The following is a 24,976-nucleotide window of genomic DNA, read 5'->3' as shown; positions in this document are numbered from 1 at the left end:
GGAGAAAAAAGACAATAAATAATGGGAGTTATTTGAATCTTCATTATTAAAAAACTTAAAGGGACTAAAAGAGTAGCTTGATGGTACAATGCTTGGATAGTATGTGCAAAGCCCTGGGTTTCATCCCCAGCACATTCACTCACACACACATACACACAAAAAATAAATAAAAACAAGAACTATGATTTATTGTGTGTGTGTATATATATATATATATATATATATATATATATATATATACTCATATTCTAACCAATATTCATCAACAATAAAAATAGAGAGCAAAGTATAACCATGGAAATTGATTCAAGTGTCACAAACGTTTGAACATAAAGTTGATTTCAGTGAAAAAGTAAATTTCTAAAATTATTTAGTATTTTTTAATTTTAAAATCCATTTTCCTGAAGAGAATGAGCTGAATAAATAAATATCATGGAAAAATTAGCTTTTCTTTCTCAGATCTCTTTTATAATGCAAATTAATTCCTTTTAATTGAAGCTTTTTCTCTTAAAATTTCCTTTGGAAAAAACTTTGGCTAAAAGTGCAGAAGAGGAGTATGGAAATGAACTCATTCCACTGGTTATAACAATGGGGAGCTTGAGAGACATAAGTGATATTTATTTTTCTAGTCTTGCAAATGTACAGTAAGTATACCAATTGCCTCCAATAACAGAAATTTTGTTGGAACATCAAATTTCCCCACCCTTAGAATACATTCTTTATTTTGTTAGACATCCACAAATATAAAACATAATGATTTCTTACCATTCATTTGATTATCGACTGTATTAGTAACAGGCATGTTAGTGGTGACAGTGGGTGGTGTAGTACTAGCAGAGTTTACAGTAGCTGGTGATAAAGATGAGAAAGATGTAATTTTGCAAGGAGCACATAACAGTTAATATGGATGAGCGATCTATAATTAATGCATGAAAACACACAGAAGAGGAATGGAAACTATTTCTTGGCACCAAATACAACAGATTCCAAGGTTATAATGCAGAAAATGAAGTGATGCTTTCTATGGTCCATCAAGAATCAATTCACATGGCTTGTGGCCATACTACACAAGGGACTGGAGAAAAGGTATTTATAGTTTAGACCCAAGTGTGCCATCAACAGATTGGCAATCAAATAGCAAACAGATCAGCAAACCTTTCCATAACTCAGTTCCCTGAATTCATTAAAGGAAAAATTACAGAAGGCATTCTGTGCAGATTACACCTGGAAATTTATCCAAAGTCAGTCTGCCTGATACTCTGTGACTAGAGGAATAAAATCTCAGAAGAAAATACATCCCTCTTGAAGAAGAAAAATGTAAAGAAAAAGGAAAGAGAATGAAATGTACAGAGTAAATAATTTAAAGATCCCAATACCTTTACTTTAATATCGATGGATTAAAAAGTATTTCACAAGGGCAACCCTCACAGAGGAGACATTTTCAAAGCATTATGTCATAGATATGCTTCTAATACATTTCAAACTCTCAAAGATTAAACCCTTACACAATGCTTTGATAATATTTTCTAATGGATTGGAGGGGTTATATAAGGATAAATATATATATATATATATAGATAGATAGATAGATAGATATAGATATATAGATAGATACAGATATAGATATACACATGCATATATGTATACATATGTATCTATGTATGTATAGTAAAATAAAGTATACACACTATGTATCCAGTATATTCATGTTAGATGTACATTCATATATACAATAGCCATTTGTTACATATCTCTTTTAACTGAAAAATTATTTAAAACAGAATTACACAGAGAAATGCCTTCCAAAGGCTCTTTATAAAATACTGATTTCCTTGATGCATAATGTGCATTTATAACTAAAATAACTTTCCATTCCAAATACTTAAGAACTGGGAGTTATTTTTTAAGCCTTTTATTATCAACAATCAATTGTGTTTATTGTGATGCAAAATACATCACAAAAATGCTTTTTGGTTAGGACATGGGGGAAAGCAAAGAAAAAGCTGCATATCTGGTCCTTTGTCCCAGAGAGTAAGTACTTATAGATATCTTGGATTCAAATTAATAGAACAATTTAAAAAAAAAAAAAACTTTCAGATCCTGAACTAAATAAAGTTAATCTTTTTTGGTGTATTTCATATAACTATTTTAAAGTTACACTGAGTTTGTGAAAAGAAACCAAACTTACTTTTCATAGGGTTTTGACAAATAACAACACAAGAAATGTCTTAGGAAAACAAAGATAATAATAAGTTTCCCCACCCCTGCTTGCCCTAGTCCCACACTGGAACTCTAGAAAAGAGCTTAGGTTTCTACTTGTTTGTTCTCACTTCCAATCTGTCACCTTGGTGCCATGATTCTTTTTTAATAAGAGATTCAGCTTTTATAAAAGGTATGGCCATGGTTCTTATGTAGCACGTAGAACATGCTAGTTCACGTAGAAGTATTTAATAGAATAAATGGGTAAAAAGGAGCCATGGGTAATTAGAAGAAGCAATGATAAAATTAAAGCAACACATTTAAACTACTATTTTAAAACTATTTAGCATGCAACTATTTAGTGTATAATACATAATTAAATATTGACCACGATGTAGTCCTTAAACATCATAATAAACGTATTAACAATGGGTTAGTATAACCATCTTTATCTTAAGATTTAAGTTACATTGCACATCACAAACTGCCTCCCAGACTTGTCTTAAATTTAACTAAAAATTCAAAAAATTTCCTCCTTGTTTTATAGACACTAATACTTCTTCAAACTACTGTAAAACTATATTTATGCTGGACCTTTGCAATATTCTTGAGAAGAAACAAGGGAAATGGAATCCACCCTTGTTGAATAGCAAATAATCATTCACGTTTTTTAAAAAAACTCAGTGCTTCATGGAAATATGTCAACAGTGTGTGAATGCATTATTTTTCCACACTGCATGTACAGTGCACCAACACAACTAAAACACATCCAGAAATTTTTCTGTTTTGTTGGCTTCTGGCCTTCTAAGTGAAAATAAAGATAAAAATCAAAGCAATGACCACTACATGATCCAAAATAACAAGTACAACGTGGACTCCCTACCTTGACAGAGGGTCCCCAGTTCTGCACAGTTGGCTAGTTCTGCTGCCGGGAGCGGAATCAGGTAGGAACCTTGATCAACACAGAGGGAATATACCAATTTTGACTTATGATTAACTGACACCATAAAAAAATCATGAACCAGATAGTGGAATAGGAACAGCCCTAAAAAAAGCCCATCAATAATACTCTAACAGAAAAGTTTCTTAAGGTCACTGCAACCTTAATTTTCTCAAATACAAATTCGAGGTATTGAAATTACCCTCAAAATCTTGAACTCAATTTTTCAGCCATGCAACATGAAATGAAAGTAAGAGCTATGGTCCCTTATAGTTTGTGTGAAAAAAGGTCAGGGCTTTTTTACATAATTAATTATAAGGCTCTGGTGGAAAGTCATACAAAAATAGTACAGACATCAAGGCTAAGTTTCAAAAGTGAACTTGCAGAATTATGGATTACTCACCAAATACATATTTTTGGTTCATAGACACTAGCATGCCTATCCTACTTACAATCCTAGACTGTTTCTGTGATTCAAGTCAGTCTTGCATCTGTTTTGTTTCAGGCTTTTACTGACTCATTTTCAGCAGGAAGTAAATTTAAAGCTGATTTTCTAGAAGTAGTCGTGGATTTTCTCTGTTGCAATAAGACTTCCTGTGACAACTGACAGACTTTTACCAGTACATGGTGGCCAAGGAAGATGGGCTAAATAAACTTATTATAAAGTATACAGCATTTGAATAAAGTCATAGGAATAAATACAAAAGTAGATGACATACGTGTGTGTATACCTACAGATTCATATGTATGCACATACATATGTAATATTACATGTTTAAGGGACATTTATATGACAATGATTTCATTCTAATGTTTGAACCTTTTCCCAGCTTTCCCACGGGAAAAGGCAGAGCAGATGCATGAGCTCACAAAAGATTCCTAATGAGGTAAACGGTGTGCATAAGCAGAAAACACCCCAGCAGTTTAACAGCATCTCAGGAGGCACCATTTCCTCATTCTTGATTGCCTCAGGCACCAGGCTCAGGGAAGGGATCATGGTATACCAGAAAGGCCAGCCTTACAAGCAGGTCTATGATGTGATATCAACTAGCAAGAAGCTCTCATCAGACCTTTATATGTTCATGCAACACAAACTCACTCATTGCCTACAATACATGAGGCACGGAGGTCAGGACAGTGTCCCCTGCAGTGCTGCTGCTCTCAGAGGCATGAATGGAGCTGGCTGCACAGTTCTGAGTGCTGAGGGAACGGTGGTGGTAGCAGTCCCCAGGGGGATATGACAGCAGCTTGGTGAGGAGAGGGAACAGGAAATCTATTACAATGAAGGAGACCCAGGAGGCATGTGAAGTAAGAGACCTGGGGCTGCCAGACGATTTCTAAAGCATATACCAAGAAGGTACTGAAGAGATCTGGGAACTCAAGTAATGTGGCATTAAAAATGCAATAGAGTAATTATAGAGAACAGTAGGGACATCATGATACACAGGTAATCAGCAGACAGTGGAGGGCCTTGTAGTAGGAGAGACACTGTGTCTTTCTTCCAGTGGTGAATCCCACACACAGTAGGTGGGTGCTCAAGCTGAACTGAATAAATTACTCAACACATTATGAATGACTGCTAAAATTCTGACCTTTTTCTTAAAGGCAATGGGAAAAAATGAATAAGAGCTAGGGAAAATTAGATTTATATTTGAAAACGATAATTTTTGACATTCTCTCACCAAAACAAGGAAGACACAAAAAGAAGGAGTAATACTAACAATTCAGGCTTGATATCATGAGTATAGTGAGGAAGGACAGAGAGAAGCATACATGGATTTAAGATTTATCAACTTACAGAAGAGAAGAAAGGACATTTCGCTAGTTTCCAAATTGAGAAATAGGCACATAACCATCTCATGAAAGGAGACAGGAAATACCAGGACTGCAAACTTAGGTGGAGATGGGTAAAGAGTAAGGGCTGTAATGAAACTGAGGTGCTGTGCAACATGGGTCTTCCAAGAGGCCTAACCTCACGGTTTTGATATGAGAACAGAACAGAATGAACTCTGGATATTCCCAGGGTTAAGCATCAGTCATACAGAACACAGAAGTTAAAAACAGCTTCTGTGGAAAGTGGTCTCAGGGAACATAAGTGAAGAAAGTTCAGTGAAGGGTGTGGCGGTACCAATCAAGTGTGCCAGAGGGGCAAGGAAATGATGGAGACCCATAAAGAGTCCTCATTTTGTTCTAGAATTTTGGTAGCAGTTCTACAGAAATTAGTTTTAGTCTCATGGGAATGATTCAATTCAGACTCCTGAGGTTTGAGGAGTGCATGCTGGATGAGGATGTTTGGTTGTGCAAGGAAGCCGAGATGGGGAGGGACTTTAAAAAAGTTTTAAACACTCAAAAACTAAACCAAGTGTAGTCTGGCAAAAAAAAAAAAAAAAAGCATTTGAGGAGGCAGAAGGTATGGCAGGATGGAGGGAGAATCATTTCATCTTGAATGCCATCTGCCCTCATTCCTTTCCATCACCATGTATGTCCACTTTTTTCAGGACCTCATTCTCCTACAGGCACTCTTGTATTTTGGTAATGAACTTTTAAAAGTGAAAAAGCCTTTAAAACTCAGAGCGACTGAGGAAATCTCAGTCACTAACATGCAACAGAGGAGACGGTTGGATCGAGTCCTCTGGTTCTCAAATTACACACAATGCTGGCAGTCAAAGGCTCCTTAGGCCACTTCTGGAACTGATACAATATCTCTGGAAGACAAAGGGAGATAAGGGACAGTGGTGTGGGAAAGAAGTTCTTAAGCTAACTACATTTCCACTACATTATGTTAGAGAGTTTAGAGGGGGAAAAAAAAAAGAAAAGAAAGTCAGACAGCTATGATTTAGAACAAGATATGCAATCATTTTCTTGAACATTTTATCAGTTTCACTGTATGGTACCAAGTATAAATATCAGTGTGTGACGGGCTTTCCTGGGAAATTATAGCATTTGCCTCTCAATATTTTAATTTGTTGTTCTTCCTGGGAAATTTTACATTAGCAAATTAATATTGCCTTATAAATACTCAATAAACACTATTTTATGATGATCTAACAGGGCAATAGAAATTCAATAGAAATTAAATATGAAAACTGCATTATGAAAGTGGTATAAAAAATAACCAATTTAATTGGAAGGAAGTTACCATAGTGAATGAGATTTGACACTACAAATACACCAAATTACATAAACAAACACATGAAATATAAAATGTCTATACAGTCAGGCATAGTGGTGTGTGACTGTCATCCCAGCTACTCAGGAGCTGAAGCAGGAGGATCACTTGAGCCAATGAGTATGAGGCTAGCCTGGCTAACATGGTGACATCCCATTTCAAATAAAATCAAGTAAACAAACAAAAAACCCAAGAGCAAACCCACTCTTCCATTACTACCTAGTTCCATTTCCAGCATATCTGTATAAAATAGCCAATGTCATGATCAATTTGGCTAGGCTGATGGATTTACAAACTGGGAGCTTAAAGAAGAGGGGACAATCTTCTCTTCCAGATACTGACATATTTATCACCAACAGTTTTTATAACATGAACTGTGTATGTTCCCTGATTTTTGAGGCTAACAAAAGTGTTTACTTAATAGAAAAATTTAGTCAAGTTTTCTTGAAAAAAGAAACAAAAACGTATATGAGGAGTTGGTGAACAGCTACATAGCTCCAATCTTTTTTCTGTACCTATTGTTGCTCTTCCCACATCACACTACTGAAAGAAGTCACTATATATTTATGTAAGTTATGGTTTAAATGGACAGATGTGCAGCCAGTAGCTTATCTCATACCCTACTTGATAACCCAAATAATGGTAACCCTAACAGTAATTTCCAAAAAGCATAAAATTAAAAATTGGACCCTTCCCTTTTCTCTTTCAGTCGTTACTAAGAAGGATTTGATAAATTTTCAATAAAATATGTTTGAAATTAAATTATTTCTGGAAATTACTATGCTAATAAAGAGTTTGAATCTTCTCAAAGAATAAAATTCCTTGTAAAGATAAAGTGATTCTATCTTACTTTTATTTCAAGATGATTTAGAAATCTAAAAATGCTAAACTCAATAATTTGTTAGGGAGAGAGGGCAGGATTCAACAATGAATGAGTTTTATAGCTGTGAGGGATAGAACTGTAGAAATTAAGAAAGGGCAGGTCTCTGAGAGCTGATGAAGCCATAGCAACAGGGTGCAAAATCTTGAAGATGAAAACAAAAGTCTATAAAATTGTAAAAATTTCTGGAGAGGAATAAAAACAAAATCGGGTACTTGTGATCTGTGTCTTATCTCTATATCCACAGTGACTAATAGAGGGAAGTGCTTAAGCTATGCTTGTTAAATAATGTAATTTGTTTGAACTCCTGCTATTCATTGAGTTATACTGTACCACTCCTCAGGAAAGAGCGGTAATCAGTAAAATAAATAAAACGGTTAGAGAGAGCACTGTCTGTTCTTTGTGAAAACTGATGGACATCAGCCAGTGTCTAAACCTGAATTATAACACAGGCAAATGCTTGCACCTATAATTAAAGAGTCAACTAAGAAGATTATCTGTTCCTGAAGGTCATAAAAATGAATGTTTAAAATTTTGTTCTAGGAAAAATAAAGGTGCCACAATGTGAAAAAGAATTATTGCTACATAAATCATTTATTTCTGGACAGGAGAAGATTTAATCATAAATTTAAAAATCAGGGGAAATTTTCTTAATTCAGGCATATTCATTCCCCAAATAAACTTTGAAAAAATAAAGGGAAACAAAATGTCCAATTATGAAATTGTTAAAGCTTTTAATAATAACATTCATGTTATTATGGCAAGGATATTTAATACATGGGAAACAAATGACAGGATATTTAAATATTAAATGCAGACTATTGTTTTACTATCTTACTTTCATTATAACTAATCTGGCAAAACACCACTGGAAAATCCATCCATTTCCTATTACAAATTGATGCTGGAATAGCTCATACCTAATAGACCCTGTCAGTCCAGTGGAATGCTAGGAATGGGATCCTATTTTCTCACTGGTTACTGTACTGATCATTAGTTTGTTGGAAATTAAGATAACCATAGACAGCAAAGCAAAATGTTCTCCAGAAGGGAAAAAAAAAGAAAAGAAAGGTTAAAATGTTAATAGAACACACTTTTTTCTACTTCTTGAAGTTTTTCTTTGCTAACAAAACTAGATATAATCTCTGGTTCAGGTATTTCCTGTCAGTTAATAAGTAACTGGGATTCTTCAACTCCCAGAGCTGATGATTAAGCAACAGGAAATCCCCTTCTCCCATAATTACTCCCAACACACAGTCCAGGGCACAAGTGAACCCAATTGGGGTGTCTAGTGTCATCCTGGAATGGAAAGAAGGTGTCTATAAAAGAGAGATTCAAATTAACTCACTTTGATGCTTGTGATAGTTCTTTGATGAAATCATTTTGAAAATGACTAAGTCATTTTGCAAATGACTAAGGTACATGAACATGTATATATTCTAGTACTCTTTTTTTTTTAAAGGGAGAGGGAGAGAGAGAGAGGAGAGGGAGGGAGGGAGAGAGGGAGAGGGAGAGGGAGAGGGAGAGGGAGAGAGAGAGAGAGAGAGAGAGAGAGAGAGAGAGAGAGATTTTTTTAAAGAGAGAGAGAGAAAATTTTAATATTTATTTTTTAGTTCTCCACGGACACAGCATTCTTGTTTGCATGTGGTGGTGAGGATCGAACCCGGGCCGCACGCATGCCAGGCGAGCGCGCTACCGCTTGAGCCACATCCCCAGCCCCATTTCTAGTATTCTTAAGGCTTGGAAAAGAAGTCTTGAAGATAAGAGTTTAAAAAACATGAGGATGCATCATCTCATTACATGTGGATTCTAAAAAAGTTGAAATTATAGAAGCAGAGAGTAGAATGGGGGTTCTTAGGGGCTGGAGTGTGTGAGATAGAAAACTACAGTTAAACAGAAATAAGAAGACAAGGAGATGTATTATGCAATATGATGACTATAGTTAAAAACAATGTAATGTACACTTGAAATTACTAGGAGAGTAGGTTTTGAATGTTCTCAACACAGATAGATGACAAGTATATGAGGTAACAGATTAAGTAGACTGAATGAATTAGGTAACAGGTTAATCAGCTTGAATTAGCCATTCTACCAAGTAAAACATATGCTGAAACACCACATGGTATACCACGAATCACTACACTTTTTGTCTGCCAATTTTTAAAAATTAAAATTAATTAAAAGCAAAGAAAATATGAAGACTCCCAGATACAATCTGGAGGAGACCAGAGTTTTAGCCCACCAACCATCTCCACTACTCAATTTCCCTAAGGTTCTAAGGTTTCCCACCCTATATTACCAGAAAGCAGTAGCCTAAACTGCGATTCTCAAACTTAAATGCCTACCAGGGTCAGAAGGTGATCTAAAGACAAAAGAAAGGGCTGCAGTAGGAAGGATATGGGGAGTGCTGAGGGCTGAGGTGACCTGGAAGATCCCTAAAGGAGCAGATGTCACTTAACTCCACTTGCATCATCCATGTAGAAATTCCAGCCAAGTGCTAGTATTTTGATTGCCAGAAGAACTCCCAATATTCATTTTTGTGTGAGATCTATTTTTTGTTTAATGTGGGAAATAATTCATAGTTTAAAAGAATTATGTGGAACAAAAGCAAATAAATGACAATAAATACCACCACTGCCAACCAAGACTAAGGGTTAAAGAGCCTGTGAGTGATTGGCTCACTTTGCCTGAAGATCTGACAGGTCTTTTCCAGGTTTTCCCAAAATGTGAACTTCAGCAAAATGGACCCTCATGATTCCTTGGACTAGTTCTAGTGTTGGCAATTTTCTCACCAAGAGCTTCATAGTAAATATTTTAGGTCTGTGGTGTATCCATCACCATCAGTCAACCTAGCCACTACAGCACAGTTGAAGCCATAGAAAATATATGCAAAATGGGCACGGCTATGTTCCAATGAACCTTTTATTTTTTAAAAAAGTGGCCTACCATAAGCTCTTAAAATTGTAACTTCTGGCCTCAAGGATCTCATAGTTTAGGAATCCCTGTAATACTATGTCCCTCATATTTTATTATACTAAGGTATCCAAGAAGCACTGCAGGAAAGCAACCTTATTAAGTTTGTTTCAAACAAATACTATGTTAACACCCTGTAAATCCAGTGTTTTCCCTCAGAATGTACAAAATGTGTTACTGGTTCTTGGACTTCATACTCTTCCCATGGGCACAAATTAGCTCAATTACTCTAGTACCATGTCACATTTTCTAGTCCTTCTTATGCTGAATAACTCTATAATTTATACTGGTTAAGACAGCAGAGTTCTAAAGTCAGCTGTTCTGGGTTCAAATCCTGATGTGGTCACTTACTAATTTAGTGTCATTGGTTCAGTTATTTAATCTTCTCATTCCTGATTCCTCTTCTGCAAAATGGGGTCAAGAATAGAACTCACATGATAAGATGAATAATGTAAGAAACTATTAAATATTTGTAAAGTTTTTGAAATGATATTTAGTATATGTATTCTATTTCAATGTAATTTTGGGTTATCCCAGTCCTCAAGATATTGCTTCATAAAAAGGCAAATATCAGAATAGTCCATATTGTGACTTTTTAACACTGGCTAAGAATATGATGGAAAGAAGGCCTTGGACTGAAACTGATCTCCAAGAAAGTAGGGAATGCTCCCCCTCCTCACTCTTGATGCCACACCAAACACATACACTTGACCTTCTACATTTCCTCACTGAGTGAAAGACTTCTATAGGAGTCACTGAAGGTTCTCTAGCTAACCTTAGACCAGAGTATGATCTTAAGGAACACTCTTAGCTCTTCCAAAGTTTCAGTCTCCTTCCAGAACAGGTTTGTGGTTCACCCCTCTTTCCAACAATCCATAAGAAAATGTCTTCCAAATGACATCAGTTGATAGCCTTCCTACCATCTGCAGGAGTGCTGTGGACCACAGAGAGAGATGGGTGACCTCCATGGAGGGAAAGGTGACAGGGATTTCCCAAGTCCGAAAGACAGGCACAGTCCAGGATACTTGGGGAGGTGGCCTCAAATTTACAATGGGTCCTCCTTGGTGCAAAATATGAAGGAAGATCTGATAAAATTCTTCCCAAAGTTACATAAAATTACTTTGGACTTCTAGACCTCTTCTGCTCTCCTTTACTGAGAGTTAGCTCTGTGACTAAAAAGTACATATTATCAATAGTTTAGATTATCAATGGCATTTAAAATTGATAATAAGGGGCTCAGTGGTAGAGAATTTGCCTTGTACACATGCCTCACACTCGATTCAATTCTCAGCACCATATAAAAATAAATAAAATAAAGATATTGTGTCCAACTACCAAAACAAAGCAAAAGTTGGAATAAAAAAGTTGTTTTTTTAAAAAAATCTATATAAAATAAAATAAAATTGATAATAAAATATTTACTGTTATGTTTAAATAAAACCTATAATAAAGACTTCCAGAATTAACTTGTATACATAGGAAATATTTGATAGAAGTCTATGTTTTAGAATTAGTTTTCTAAATACTTTGCATTTACCTACTTCCAATAATACCACATTAAAAGTTTCCTAAAAGGGAACCAGAGAGAAAAATATTTTAAATGACTACAAATGCTCATTTTCAAACAAATGAAGATAAAAGTTCAAAGAATAAATTGATAATTTCTGACTATCAAGATTTTCCATAAAATGGACAATTCAGTGTTTAGTACTGGCTGAGCAAATAATATTCTCTTAGGTGGTAGCTGTTTATTTGGGCAATGCAATTATAATTTCATTCTAGGATGGTAAAGATCAGGTTATTAGTAGATCACTTTCGTGAATAATAACTTATTTATTAATTTATTTTGTTTCAAACCAAGAGCTAACATTTCTATTTGAGACACAATAATTATAACTGTTTTGATAGTGACAAACTGTGTGACATTCTATGACCTAGGGAAACCTTAAGAATGGCAAGACCAAAAGCTTTCATTGAGTCAGCATGGCTTATAATCAAATACAATTCTTGATTATGTTGTGATGATGGAGCAGATAACATTTTAAAAATTTAAAGAGCTCCTTAATGGTAATTTTATGCATGTGTGTGTGCAATTTCTTACTGACGCACATTTTCATAGAACAATGCTAAAAAACAAAGACTATCAATTCTCTATGCCACAGACTTACCACAGCTTAGGTTGCTTTCAGCTTTCAGAGCGAGGGTTGGGATGTTCCAAAAGTCATTCTGCCAGTCAACCACGTTCCCTTTCACATTGCAGCTGAGGTTGGAGAGGATCTTCGAATTCATGGTAAAATTCCAAAGCCGAAAGTTATAAATATCCCCTCTTAGGGAGGCAATTTCATTTTTATTGGAGCCCAACAACAATTTCCCATTCCCAGGAATGACTTTACTAATGGTAGAATCACACGGGACCATTTCGTAGATTCTTTTGAAATGGACACCGACAGAGCCTAAAGAATTATTCCAAACCATGCAGAGCTGCTCAAAGCTTTCAGTGAAAATGTCTTCTTTATCTTTCACAGGTAATGCGCTATTCAGCCAGCATTTTGAGCCAGAAATATTTAGGAAGTAGTCACCATTGGCCTTTCCAAAAGTGAGCAAGGGTTCGAGGGATGCATCCGAGTAAGAGAACGCCACCCAGTCACTGTCTTCATTGCCAACTTTGGCTGCTTCGAAGCACAGCGTGAAAGCACTGAGCGCTGGAATGGAGACACTCTTTGCAACAGATACCTGGTAAGCATCTACTGACTGGGGTAAAATGACTTTTTGATTCCTTAAGGACACAGCAACTAGGACAAAACACAGCACCAGAGATAAGACATGTTAACTGCAGAACAAGGACTACAGAGATGCAAACATCTGACCTCTTCTGTCCTCCACCACTTTCTACTCATTGACTTTTATCCACCCTCTGCCTGCTTGCTCCCCTCTTTCTCTGCCCTTCCTCTATCAACAACCCCTTACCACTGGTCTTAAACCAATAATAACACCAATAAGAAATCCTACCCATTTTAACTCTAATCATGATTGAATCTAATGCTTAAACTCAATTGAAGTTATAGCAAGCTAAGTTGGTAAGTATTTTTTAAATCTCTGAGTTCAAAATTAAAAACAAAACAAAACAAAAAAACTCACATAACTCCCCAATTAAGAAAGAACTAGTTTCCAAGAAGGCTTTGTATACACATTAAGATTTTTAAAATTATATTATTTTAACTGGGCGTGGTGGCGCATGCCTACCATCTCAGCAGGTCAGGAGGCTGAGACAGGAGGATGGCCATTTCAAAACCATCCTCAGCAACTTAGTGACGTGAGACCCTAAGTGAGTCGGCAAGACCCTGTCTCTAAATAAAATATAAAAAAGGGCTGAGGAATGTGGGTCAGTGGTTAAGCGCCCCGGGTTCAAACTCCACTACCAAAAAAAAAAAAGTTATTTTTCAACTGTATTCTAAACATAATCAATTGTTCCATGTTTCATCACTCTTCCTGAACATTTCCAGACCTCCTTCTTCCCTTCAGATATTCCATATCCTTCTCTTTCTTCCCATCAGCAGGCTATTTTAGGAACAAATGTAAGTAGAATTTTATTGAGAAGAAAGAGTATAAGGCAAAATCCAACATAAATGGTATTTTAAGGTGTGGACCTTTTAAACCTGGGCATACGAGCTATTTTTGAGGGGCACTAAAGAGTACTGGTTAAAGGACAGACAATGAAGCTTCATATCCCAGCTGTTCTATAGAGTAACCATGACCTTGGATTACTTTGCCTCTCTCTACCTTAGTCTCCTCATCTGTAAAATAAACAGTGGTACTATTAACTATATGGTCAATCAGAACCAAATAAGTTAATATCTTGAAGCAGAGAGTGGTGACCATCCCATAGCAATAAAGAGGAAGTGCTTATTATTATTATTTGTATAATAAATGAAAATAAATGCATTCATTGGCCTACTATATCTGTGATATATATGAAATTATTAAATAACACTATGAACATATTCCTATGCTAATATAATAGAAGTTGATTTAAGGATAAGTATGTTTCCTTAACAATGCTATTTAAGGGGCTGGGGTTGTGGCTCAGGGGTAGAGTACTTGCCTAGCACATGTGAGGCACTGGGTTTGATCCTCAGCACCACAAACAAAAATAAATAAAATTATTTAAAAAATGCTATCTAAAAACTGTTTCATATGAATGGCAGTGCACATGAACATATGTTAATATACACCAAGAAGAGCTGTATAAGACATCATTTAATATAAATATTCTAGTAAAAAATCCATAGTAGAATTTTAGAGAACTGTGAAAGTCTACATTTTAAATATAAGGCAGTTCAAGGTCTGCTTATGTGAAGGGATAGTCATGCAATATGAATCTAGTATTCTATATGCATTTTATTTTTTTGAAAGAGGCTAGAAGGAAACAGCTGTGGATATTTCTTATGAGTGGTTATGAGTGTGTGGTGGGTATACAATGAATATTAATTCATGTCTTTTTCATTTTCAATTGTCCTATATTTCATATTTTTAAAACATTGTTTTGAAAAATTAAATCAAGTGTGTTTTACTTAACCACACATCTCTAATATCAATCACAAACAGTAAATAACTTCTCAACCAAAACACAGTTTGTAATGATGAGGGCCAGCCATTCTCATGGTTGCATCTGTCTGTCCCTCCCTCCCTCTCTCCCTTTCTTTCAAATATATTACATCTACTTAGGAAGCTCATAAGAAGAGGGAAAAACAAAAACAAAAATATGTAACTAAATTGCATAGTCTTAAAGCTTAAGCTTCCTTAAGCAAAGCCTGGTTTTAGAGATTACAAGATTATTTTAATGTTATGAGATGCTAGAATCTGGGAAACATTTACTAATAATGTTTTATTTTTTTCAGTTAAGTACTTTCAGGGGGCTTTCCTCAGGCTAAGTTGTTACCTTAATTATTAATAGCTCTTTGTAAATTTACATGTGTTTTCTATATTTGTCCCCTAGGGTGGTTTTTTCAAAGGACAACATCTCTCTGTATATATATATTTTTGCACTGGGGATTGAATCCAGGGTTGCTTTACTACTGAACTACATCCCCAGCCCTTTTTTTTTTATTTTGATGTAGAGACTCACTAAGTTGCTTAGGGCCTCACTAATTTTCTGGTGCTGGCCTTGAACTTGCCCAAAATAAAATGATTTCTAAATAAGGATGCTTTAAATTTTCAGTGGAGAGTTGTTAGAATTACAGATTTTAATTATTAGCAGTGGAGTATCGACATTGTCTTCCAAGCAGCTTTTAAATGCTCTGCATATAAACAGTATAAAAGAATTAAGCTCTACTGTAACCAGATTTGGGATCTGGTAGTCATAATTTACTAATGAGAATGCTTAGAGAACATTAACAGATTCTTGCCCTTAAGTCCTAATCCTAATCATTCACATTCACATAAAAGAGCATAACTCTGTCTTCTGGTCTTTGTGTTTACTGTAGCACATGTTAACTGAAAACAGAAGGTTGGCGCTGCCTTTGGTTTACATACCTCTGATGTAGCTGGCATTGAAACCTTTCTTCTGGATGCTAAAGTCACTTGAAAAGGACACATGCATCTCATTCGCACTTGAGTTAAATGATAGTCCTTTGGCTGTTGCTCCACAAAATTTAGTCTGGCTCTCTCCATTATCAAGGGATAATGAGTCATAAATGCAATTGGGAGCTTCTTCAATGTCAAAGTCATTAAACGTTATCTGAATGATGTAGCCAGTGGGGGCTCGCAGGGTCCACATGCAAGCCTGGCTGTTAGGGTAGTCGTTGGGGTAGCACGGAGAAGTAAAGGTCCCAGACGGGCTGGACAGGACGACCCTGCAGTTGGCACATCCTCGCACTGTTGGCCAGACAAAAGAGAGACAGGGAGAAGGGCTGGGATCAGACGTGCACAATAAACCAAGCATGCCACACGCTGGGGACAGTCAAACAGAAAACATTTAAAAATACCAAAATACAGTCGGGAAAATTAAAAGGACCATGAAACCATTTCAAGAAGAGAAAGAAATGCCAAGGGTGCAACCAAAAGGAAAAGAAAAACACAAAAATTTAGAGCAATGATTTTTAAACTCTAGGTGTTATATATAATGCACACGGGTCTTGCCATATATCACATCCAATTTCACGATCACAAAGAGCCTGGGGAGTCACCAGTGGATTTCACAAAGGTTCACTGACCCAAGTTAAGAAACTCCACGTAGTAATAGAACTGGATGGGAGAAGGTATAATCCATAAAGGTAGAGCTCAATATTACAAACCATGGAAACAAAGAAAAGAGAAACTCTTAGGAAATAAATGGTCGAAGAGAAAGCTAAAAACACAAAAGTTAAACAGGTTATCTTAAGGCAGATTGTACTTTTCCTCAAATTCAAATAAACATTATCACCTTGCGTGTGTAGAATATTTATAGTACTGAAAGTACTTCCATTTATCCCGTTTGTTTATCATGGTTGGTAATTATATGCTTCAGTGATCATCTCATTTACTCATTCATTTAGCAAATATTTACTGAATGCCCGAGTGTGCCAAGCACTATTCTAAATAGTAACATACCGTACTAACGGGAAAGATGCTCTCTGTGCAGGTTTACACTTCAGTCTCAGACCTAAACCAATATTAAACATAATTACAGATGATGATAAAGAAGGGGGGGGCGAGTAAAGCAAGGGATAGACAGGGACAAGAATGGGTGGGCAAGTTGGGTAGTTATCCAAAGAGGTGACGTTTGTGCAGGGATCCAGATGAAGAGATGGAGCATGTCATCAACACACTAGGGGAATAGCATTGTAGGCTAAGGGTCCTCAAAGCCTCACTAAATGAGAGCTGGGTCTCTCCCACTGAACTGCATGTCCCATGAGGCCAAGGGCCACATCTCTGTTGCTCATCACTTTGTTCTCAGTGCACAGGTGATATGCTTTAGACATGAGGTGTTCCCCAAAAGCTCATGAGTTAGACAATGCAAGAAAATTTAGAGGTGAAATGACTGGGTTATGAAAGCCTTAACCTAATCAAGACATTAATCCCCTGATAGGGATTAACTGAATTGTGACAGTCTGTAGGTAGGCTACAGCTGGAGGAGGTGGGTCACTGGGGATGTGGTCTTAGGATATGTAATTTGTCCTGGGAGCAGAGCTGTCTCACTCTCTCTGCCTCCTGGTGTGATGTCCTGAGCTGCTTTCCTCCTCAACTTTCTTCCCCCAGGATGTTCTGCCTCACCTTGGGCCCTGAGGAACACAGTCAGCCATCTATGGACTGAGACTTCTAAAACTGTGAGCCCCAAATAAACTCTTCCTCCTCAAAAATTGTTCTTGTCAAGTCTTTTGGTCACAGTGATGAAAACGCTAACTAAAACAACAGGGTAAACTTGCAATGAATATTAATCAAATGAATATATATTTATATAAAAGAAACTTCTGAGACAGAGGGGAACATTATGATAGCATTTTCACTAACAAGAACATCGAGGATCTTCTCAATTATTTACCCATGGCCTGGGCAGCAGCTGGAACCAAAAATTAAGGTCAGCCGTCTTCCCATCCAGAGATGCTTCTACATTAATATTCATGCTGTTTAAAAATGTTTGCATAGATGAAGGCAGCAACTTTGTCCAAACAATAGTCCAGATAAATAAGCTGCATTAAAACTGCCAGATGGGGCTGGGGTTGTGGCTCAGTGGTAGAGCGCTTGCCTAGCACATGCAAGGCCCTGGGTTTGATCCTCAGTACCACGTAAAAATAAATAAATAAAATAAAGATCTTGTGTCCAGTTACAACTAAAAAATAAGAATTTAAAAAAATGTTAAAAAACATGAAAGACATCCTCTCAAAAGTAAAACCCTTTAACCATGTTAACAGAAAAGGCTTTAAATATATTGTTTTCTTCCTTTAACTAAACTGAGTAGAATGCCTACGTAGCAGCTTTTCTTGAAAATGGCAGTTATGACAAGTATTTCTGATGCTTCTGATATTCTCAAGGACTGAAAGCTGGTAGGCTGCTGAGGTTAGTTTTCCTTTCTTCTCTCTGTGGCCACTGGATTCACCTCTTCTTTGTCTTGCCACCTTGGCTCCCCACCCACTCTAACTTGCCCTCCCACTGTTCCTCCTAAGGCTCTGATATCTTATACTGGGCCAAAGACAGAAGAGAGAAAACAAATTATGATCCTCACGTGTCTGCCAAATGCCTTCTCTTATCTATCCCTGGAGCACCATGTTCCACACCATTACAGTACTCTTCAGAGCAGCTGTGTTACTTCTATTCATGAGATTGTTTGCTTACTGTCTGTCTTCTCCCATTAGCTCAATAAAAGGTACAAACCTGTTACATTCACTACCCTATTCCCAACACCCCACAGTAGCCAAGGAACATGAGAGAACCTCAGTAAAATCTATTAAATTTATAAACAAATAAGATAGTAGCTTAAATGAATGAAAACATGCCTACATTAAAGAATGACTATGTGCAGCACATGAAACCAGGTCAAATAAATTCTAAGCCTGTAAAAAGTCTGAATAGTGCATAAAATCTGGAATGTCTCTTTGGATGGGGCTTCTGGATCTTTCTTCAGATGATTTCATACATAGCACAGGATTGAGAAGACTTGGACTCTCTGACAAGTTTAGCAACCCATTATTATACCTTGGACTCAGGAGAGAGAAACATCCCTAGTCAATGATTTATATACAATAAATTTATCCAGTAATAGGCACTGGAGATTTAAAAAGAAAAAAAAAACTTAAGGAAAATAAGAAACATCATCCCATCATCTGTGTCATCCCAACATTCAGACAGGCACTATAATTTTTCCAAGATGAGATGTCATTTCTTATTGCTCAGATCCAAGCAATATTCAGAACTTACTTTATCCTGATATATTAGTTTTGCATAATCCCTCATAAAAGCTGAATAGAGGGTAAAGGAAATTAAATTTGACTGATAACACTGACTATGCAATCCTAAACATTAAGTTCATTTCTCTGGTCCTGTTTCTCCACCTCTACACAAGGGTTAACAATAGTACCCACTTTCTGGGGTTATTGGGAAGATCACTTGGGTTAATATTAAATAGTCCTGAAGGTTGTATGTGGCATGTTTTTAGCACTATATAAGCATTGGCTGATCAGGAGTCGTTAGTATAACAACAAACCTGTGCATCCATAATGTAAGAGAAGTAGAACAGCAGCCCACCTCAGTAGAATCTTTTTCTGTAAGGAATTCACTGAATAAAATACAGAGAGGTAAGACATCCATAAAACACATTAAAAAACATTTCAAAATATTCTCTTATATAAGTCTCATCCATAGTGGCTAGACAACATCTAGAGATAGTGCTACTAAATTGTAATTATCTTAACTGGATAAAATGCCAATTAAACTAGTTTATTATCATCATGTTCATTATATTTATGGATCACATCAAAGTAAAGAACTTTCATATATATAATTTCATTTAATATCACATTAACCCTGGTATTATGACTACCCCATCCTTTGAGGAAATAAATAAAACTAGGTTCTATAACTTGCTCAAAGTTACATATCTGATTGATAGTACAACCAAGATCCAAAGCAACTCTTCTGAATCTAAGTCTAGAGTCTTTTAGGGGAGAAAAAAATATCACAATTAAATAAGTGATTCAGAGCAAAATAATGAGCTTGGTTACTTTTTAAACAACATTTTTTAAGAGTCTATTTCATCAGCTTAAAATTTATGTTTTAAAATAACTAATTTGGAAATAATTTAGTAAAGAATGTTAGAAAGTCTGAAATATAGGGCTTTGGATTTGTTTAGAAAAATCTAACATCATTGTTTTAACTGATTCCTACACTCTGAGACAGCCCTTTAATGAATAATCTGTTCTCTCACAGGGCAGAACTGCTGAAAAGGAAGCTACTGAAGTAGCCACTGAGTAAGACCTTGCTGAAACCAGGATTAACATATCTTCTAGAAGCTACCTAACTCAAAGCATCTGCCTCATCATGTTCTCAAGGACAAGAGAGAGTAATGTGTCCTCACCTCCAATCTGTAACACAAAGTTTTCAGGCAACCTAAACATACAACAAACCGAATGCCACCCTCTGCCTGTGCTTACACGTGTCCAGCCATCATGTACTTTCCACATTTTCACAGAAGTTTGTTCTTCAGCGAAACTCAAATCTACATGGGAAACCTCCCAATCATACCCAAGACTACTCTCAAACAACACTGAAATTTAATAACCAGCATTTTATGGGGATTTTTAATCTCAGAGATTTGGATCCTTACTCCATTCTAGCAGTCGGACTTCTCATAAAATGCAAATACCATGTTTTTTTTTTTTTTTTTTTAATAGGAATTTTTATAAACAGGAATCTCTCTAAAATAGGAATTTCAGATCCCAAGAGATAAATCAAATTAGAGACCTATTTTAGCTGCTTTCAACACTGATCTCTCTGCCTGGCACTGAATAACTGCTTTTTTTGTTTTGTTTTTTCCCTGCACTGAGTTAAATGATGAACAAAATGAATACATTTAAATCACATCTTTTTTCTTTATTTGGATGTGAGTAGGAGGGTAGCTAATTAATTTGCTGGAAAAGTTGACGAGTGAAAATGATCTCCATGAAAACTTAGCGTAAGTCATCTTTTCAATTTACATCTATTTGAAATCATTTTAATTATCCATGTGAATGTAGTAAGTTCTAATGAATGAAAAGCTCATTTTTTTTTTTGCTTTAAAAAGTTTATTAAAGTATTTAATAGCCTTCGTGGTTTCTAAAGTTTAAATTTAAGAGTCAGCCGCTGAGAATCTAGGATCAGCTCTAATCATTAAAGGCCCAGGAGAGACACCCCATTTCTCCAGACCAAGTCAAGATGTAACATCATTGAAATGTAAAATGTAAACAGCATTTTAGATGCACATAAAATGTAAATAACATTTTCGACTGATAATACACAAAACTGGATAACTTCATCACAGCAAGTATTTAAGCTAAAGAGATTTCAGACCAGGATGCAGACTTTTCAAGATGGCAAAGAATCTGAAGGCAATCTGGCTGTGACATCTGTGGTTCTGTTAATGTGACAGACTTGGCAAGCATCCTCACCCTCCCTCACCACTCCTCCCCAGACTCGGCATTCAGAGATAGCCATTTCCACACTGGGAGGGGACTCTTCAGCCAGGGTTACCCGGGTCATTCCAATTTCCTACAGGAACTTCCAGCAGCCATGCGAGGATATCAGTTCTCTCCCACACTCCTCCTAAAACAGTGGTTTCCCCAGAGTTAACCAGATAATTGTTTCATTTCCTTCTATGATGGTTCAACCTCAGAATGTTCTTTGGAAGCACTGTGAATAGGAAGCTACCGCAATGACTTAAGCATGGGTTCAAAAGGGCACCGTTTTACTTAGATCAGTTTGATTAGGTTTGACACAGCTAGAAAACTAACATGAGGTGGAAATGAAAGTTCTTCCATATGGGACTGAGTGTTCAGCCTGACAATTTTCTTTGACTCTCCAAAGATATTCACATGTACCACACCCTGAAAAACACCTGTGTCTTGTGTAATATTAATGTTTAAATCTTGAGCCCTCTCTTTGCATAATCCCCTTGGCAAGAGAACACCCATACTTTTTTTAAAAACAAAATTTATAATTGTAGATGAACAGCATGCCTGTATTTTATTTGTTTCTTTTTTTTTTTTTTTTTAATGTGGTGCTAAGGATCAAACCTAGGGCCTCATACATGCTAGGCAAGAGCTGTCACTGAGCTATAGCCCCATCCCAAGAGAACAAACATATTTAATTGCAAAAGGTAATACTTTCTGAAGATCCAAACATGTTAACTGCTATAAATCCCTTTAGAGTCAACCTGTCATGTAGACATGTTGTATATCCCTTGTGAGAGGATTAGACACACAAGAACATGCACACCCACACACACCCATACACATTTTCATGGGAAACTGTTGTCTCCTAAGCAGTGGTTGGGTCCTCCCTATTCCTTAAAAAAAAAAAAATCTAAAGGCAATAATTTTAAACAATCTAAACTGTATGGTCTATCACTTAATATATTTACTGGTTAATATATTCTTTTCAGTCCCATTATCCCTTCCACATTCCTGCCCTGCAAATACCAACTCTGGATTAATCCAGTTTTGGATCTTTTTACTCTGATTCATCAGCTTCTGAGCACCACTGAAAAGAATTCATAAAATCACACAGATTATTCTTTATTAAAGAGGCTTCCACTTTTATTACACTCTGTGCAACATTTGATGCCTCTGAACACATCCTGCTTTTGGAGAGTCTCTTCACTCACGTTCCTACATTTTCCTGTTCTTTTTTGAGCATTTCCTCTTCTCTGCTTGACCTTTTAATCCTTGAAATTTGAAGCATGGTCCTCAGACCAGCAGCATCAACTGAGAGGTTGTTAGACATATAGAATCACGCAGACCTTTGAACACAATCTGTAGTTGAAGATTTTCAAGTGGTTCCAAGGAGTTCCCTTAAATAACAACATGCCACCAAAGCTGTACATAATTTCCATGCATATAGCTTCTCCCAAGAGGATCTGTTCACTCCCACAGCACTTGCTATCATATTTGTACTATTTGACCCAAAGGGTGGACCCTTGACATTAAGGGACCAAATAATGAGCTTTCCTAATCCGTCAAATTCATCTTTCTGAGAATCTGGAGATAGAGAGGCAGATAACTTCCTTGGACAATGATAAAGTAGCATCATTTTGTGCCTTGTTCACTTGCAAACAAAGAAGCTGATAGGCTGGCAAAGAAAAGGGAAAAGAGAATGGCGAGAGAAGCACAGTTTTGTTCCAGACATTCCATGCCCTGCTACCAAGGGGAAGAGCTGCTCTTTGTAGCTATTCCATGGATACTGGGGGAGGAACTCTTGTTATACCTACTGCCACACTACTTGGCTTGGTCCAGTCTTAGTGGATTTGTGTTCCTTGCAATCAGGTGTGCTGTAAGCCAACACCCTGAGGAGCTCCCCTCTCTTTTAAGCTCTTCCCTTTTGCTCTCATTTTCTCTGGGTGATCCCATCTGAACAAAGGCCTTCATCATAGCCAAATGCTGAAAGTATACACGCGTTACATTACATTTGCTTGCAAATGTTTGCTAGATGTCTTCACTCAGATAACCCACAGAAGCAACAATCCAAGCACCTTTCCTCAAGTAATTTACTTTGGTCCTCTTTACAAGTGCAGTACACAAGAATCATTCAAGCCAGAACTCTGAATATTCCTTCTCCCACACTATTTCTAACAGTTTATTACTTATTTTGTTCATAGTTATTAAATGTGTCCACTCATCTACTCCCCATGGACATGTAGTTTGAGGTTCTTACCTTTCCTTTTTAGGATAAAGCTGAGTTAACTAACTTCCTTATCAATAACCCTGTTACCTGCAACTCATCCTCCACAAATCTACCAGAAATAGCTATCAAAATGAAAATGCAAGTATGAAAGTATAGTCTTTCTAACTCCAATCTCTCTGAAATCCAAGAAGACGAGACCTTTAGAAAGACATACACAGGACCTGAAATTTGCCTCATTCACACTTATTAACTCATCTCTTACCACCTCCCTTACATCCATTCACTCAATGAACACCTCTTAAGCATCCTATGTGCCTGGCACAGTGCCAAGTTCTGAGAATACAACCATGCACAAGATACCAGCCCTGATTTTCAGGAATTTAGAGATTATTAGAAATGCAGAAAGATGGGGATAATACAATGTGATCACTGCTTTGATAGAACATGTAACTGAGTGCTACAGCCTACATTTAAACTTAGAAGAGGTACCAAGTCTAAGAGATGAGAAAGAAACTGAGGTCTAAATATGCAGTTAGGAAATAGGCCAAATGGAGAAAGAAGGCAGAGGAGAAAAAGAGTGTTTTGGGTGGTGGGGTCAGCAGGGAAGAAGGCCTGCAGGTGAGAAAGAACATGGATTACTCAAATAACATGACTTTATTTCAGCAGAAGTACAGTGTGTGAAATAGAAATAAAAGATAAAGTTCATAAAGTAGGCAGAGATTAGAATTTTGCAGAATTCTTCAAGCTATATTAAAAAAATAAAGAGAAAAATTATAATAAGAGCACTAGAAAAACAAAGACATTTTAGTCATGGGAAGGTAAAAATCAAATTTGTGCTCAGAGGAATCATTTTCAATAAACCTCATTCTTTTCCACATCAACCACACAAACTAACAGTGAACAAAGATCCTCATCAGAATCACTAGAGCCTAACTCTGATGAGTCCATAGAACAAGAAGAAAGACAAAAGACAGCAAGCCATCAGACAGTTTGTCTGTAGAAAGAGAAGAGCAGTCATGGGGCAGTCAAGCTAATTCCACAAAGACTGGACTCACTGAAGCAAAGCCAAAATGATGACGGGCAGCCAAGTGACTATTCTGCTCATCAAAGATCTGTCCTATTTTCATCTTGTGATTTTTATTACTCTTAAAGAAAAATTGACAACACTATAGGAAAGAAAAAAAAAAAAAAAACACCTAACATTAAACATCACTCTTGTCAGAGAGAATCTTTCCATATAGATTATCTAGGCAGGGTAAAACTGGTCTATGTTGGCATTACTCAGAAAAACATTGCTAAATAGCACCAAATATGCAGAGAATGTCTTCATCTCATAAAAGCTAACTGCAGTTCTAACATCCAGGAAGGCAATGATGTCATTATTGGTTAAAAAGCACGTTACTAACTTCTTGAGCACATGAGTTTAGCTAATGAAATATCCATATGAGGGCTCTATTTGGTTCCTCAT

The 24,976-nt window shown here is 36.5% G+C and overlaps 1 protein-coding gene across 5 annotated transcripts in view; it reads right to left on the bottom strand.

The window, feature by feature from the left end:
- Positions 1–24,976, bottom strand: part of Adgrg6 (adhesion G protein-coupled receptor G6) — a 143,239-nt gene that overhangs the window by 62,479 nt on the left and 55,784 nt on the right. For 3 of the 5 annotated variants that reach the window (XM_046450517.2, XM_058581630.1, XM_058581633.1), the window contains exons 3-6: positions 15,694–16,035; positions 12,330–12,953; positions 3,083–3,151; positions 766–849 (exon numbers count right to left, since the gene is read on the bottom strand). In XM_046450517.2, the coding sequence (XP_046306473.1) occupies positions 766–849; positions 3,083–3,151; positions 12,330–12,953; positions 15,694–16,035 (1,119 nt within the window). The remainder of the gene's footprint in view (positions 1–765; positions 850–3,082; positions 3,152–12,329; positions 12,954–15,693; positions 16,036–24,976) is intronic. The other 2 variants (XM_046450493.2, XM_046450501.2) reach the window with 1 other exon arrangement.

This window comes from Marmota monax, unplaced genomic scaffold, assembly GCF_021218885.2.
Source record: "Marmota monax isolate L192 unplaced genomic scaffold, Marmota_monax_Labrador192_F-V1.1 WCK01_AAM20220418_F8-fsc00030, whole genome shotgun sequence".
Classification (NCBI taxonomy): Eukaryota; Metazoa; Chordata; class Mammalia; order Rodentia; family Sciuridae; genus Marmota; species Marmota monax.
This window is presented reverse-complemented; position numbering and strand designations above follow the sequence as displayed.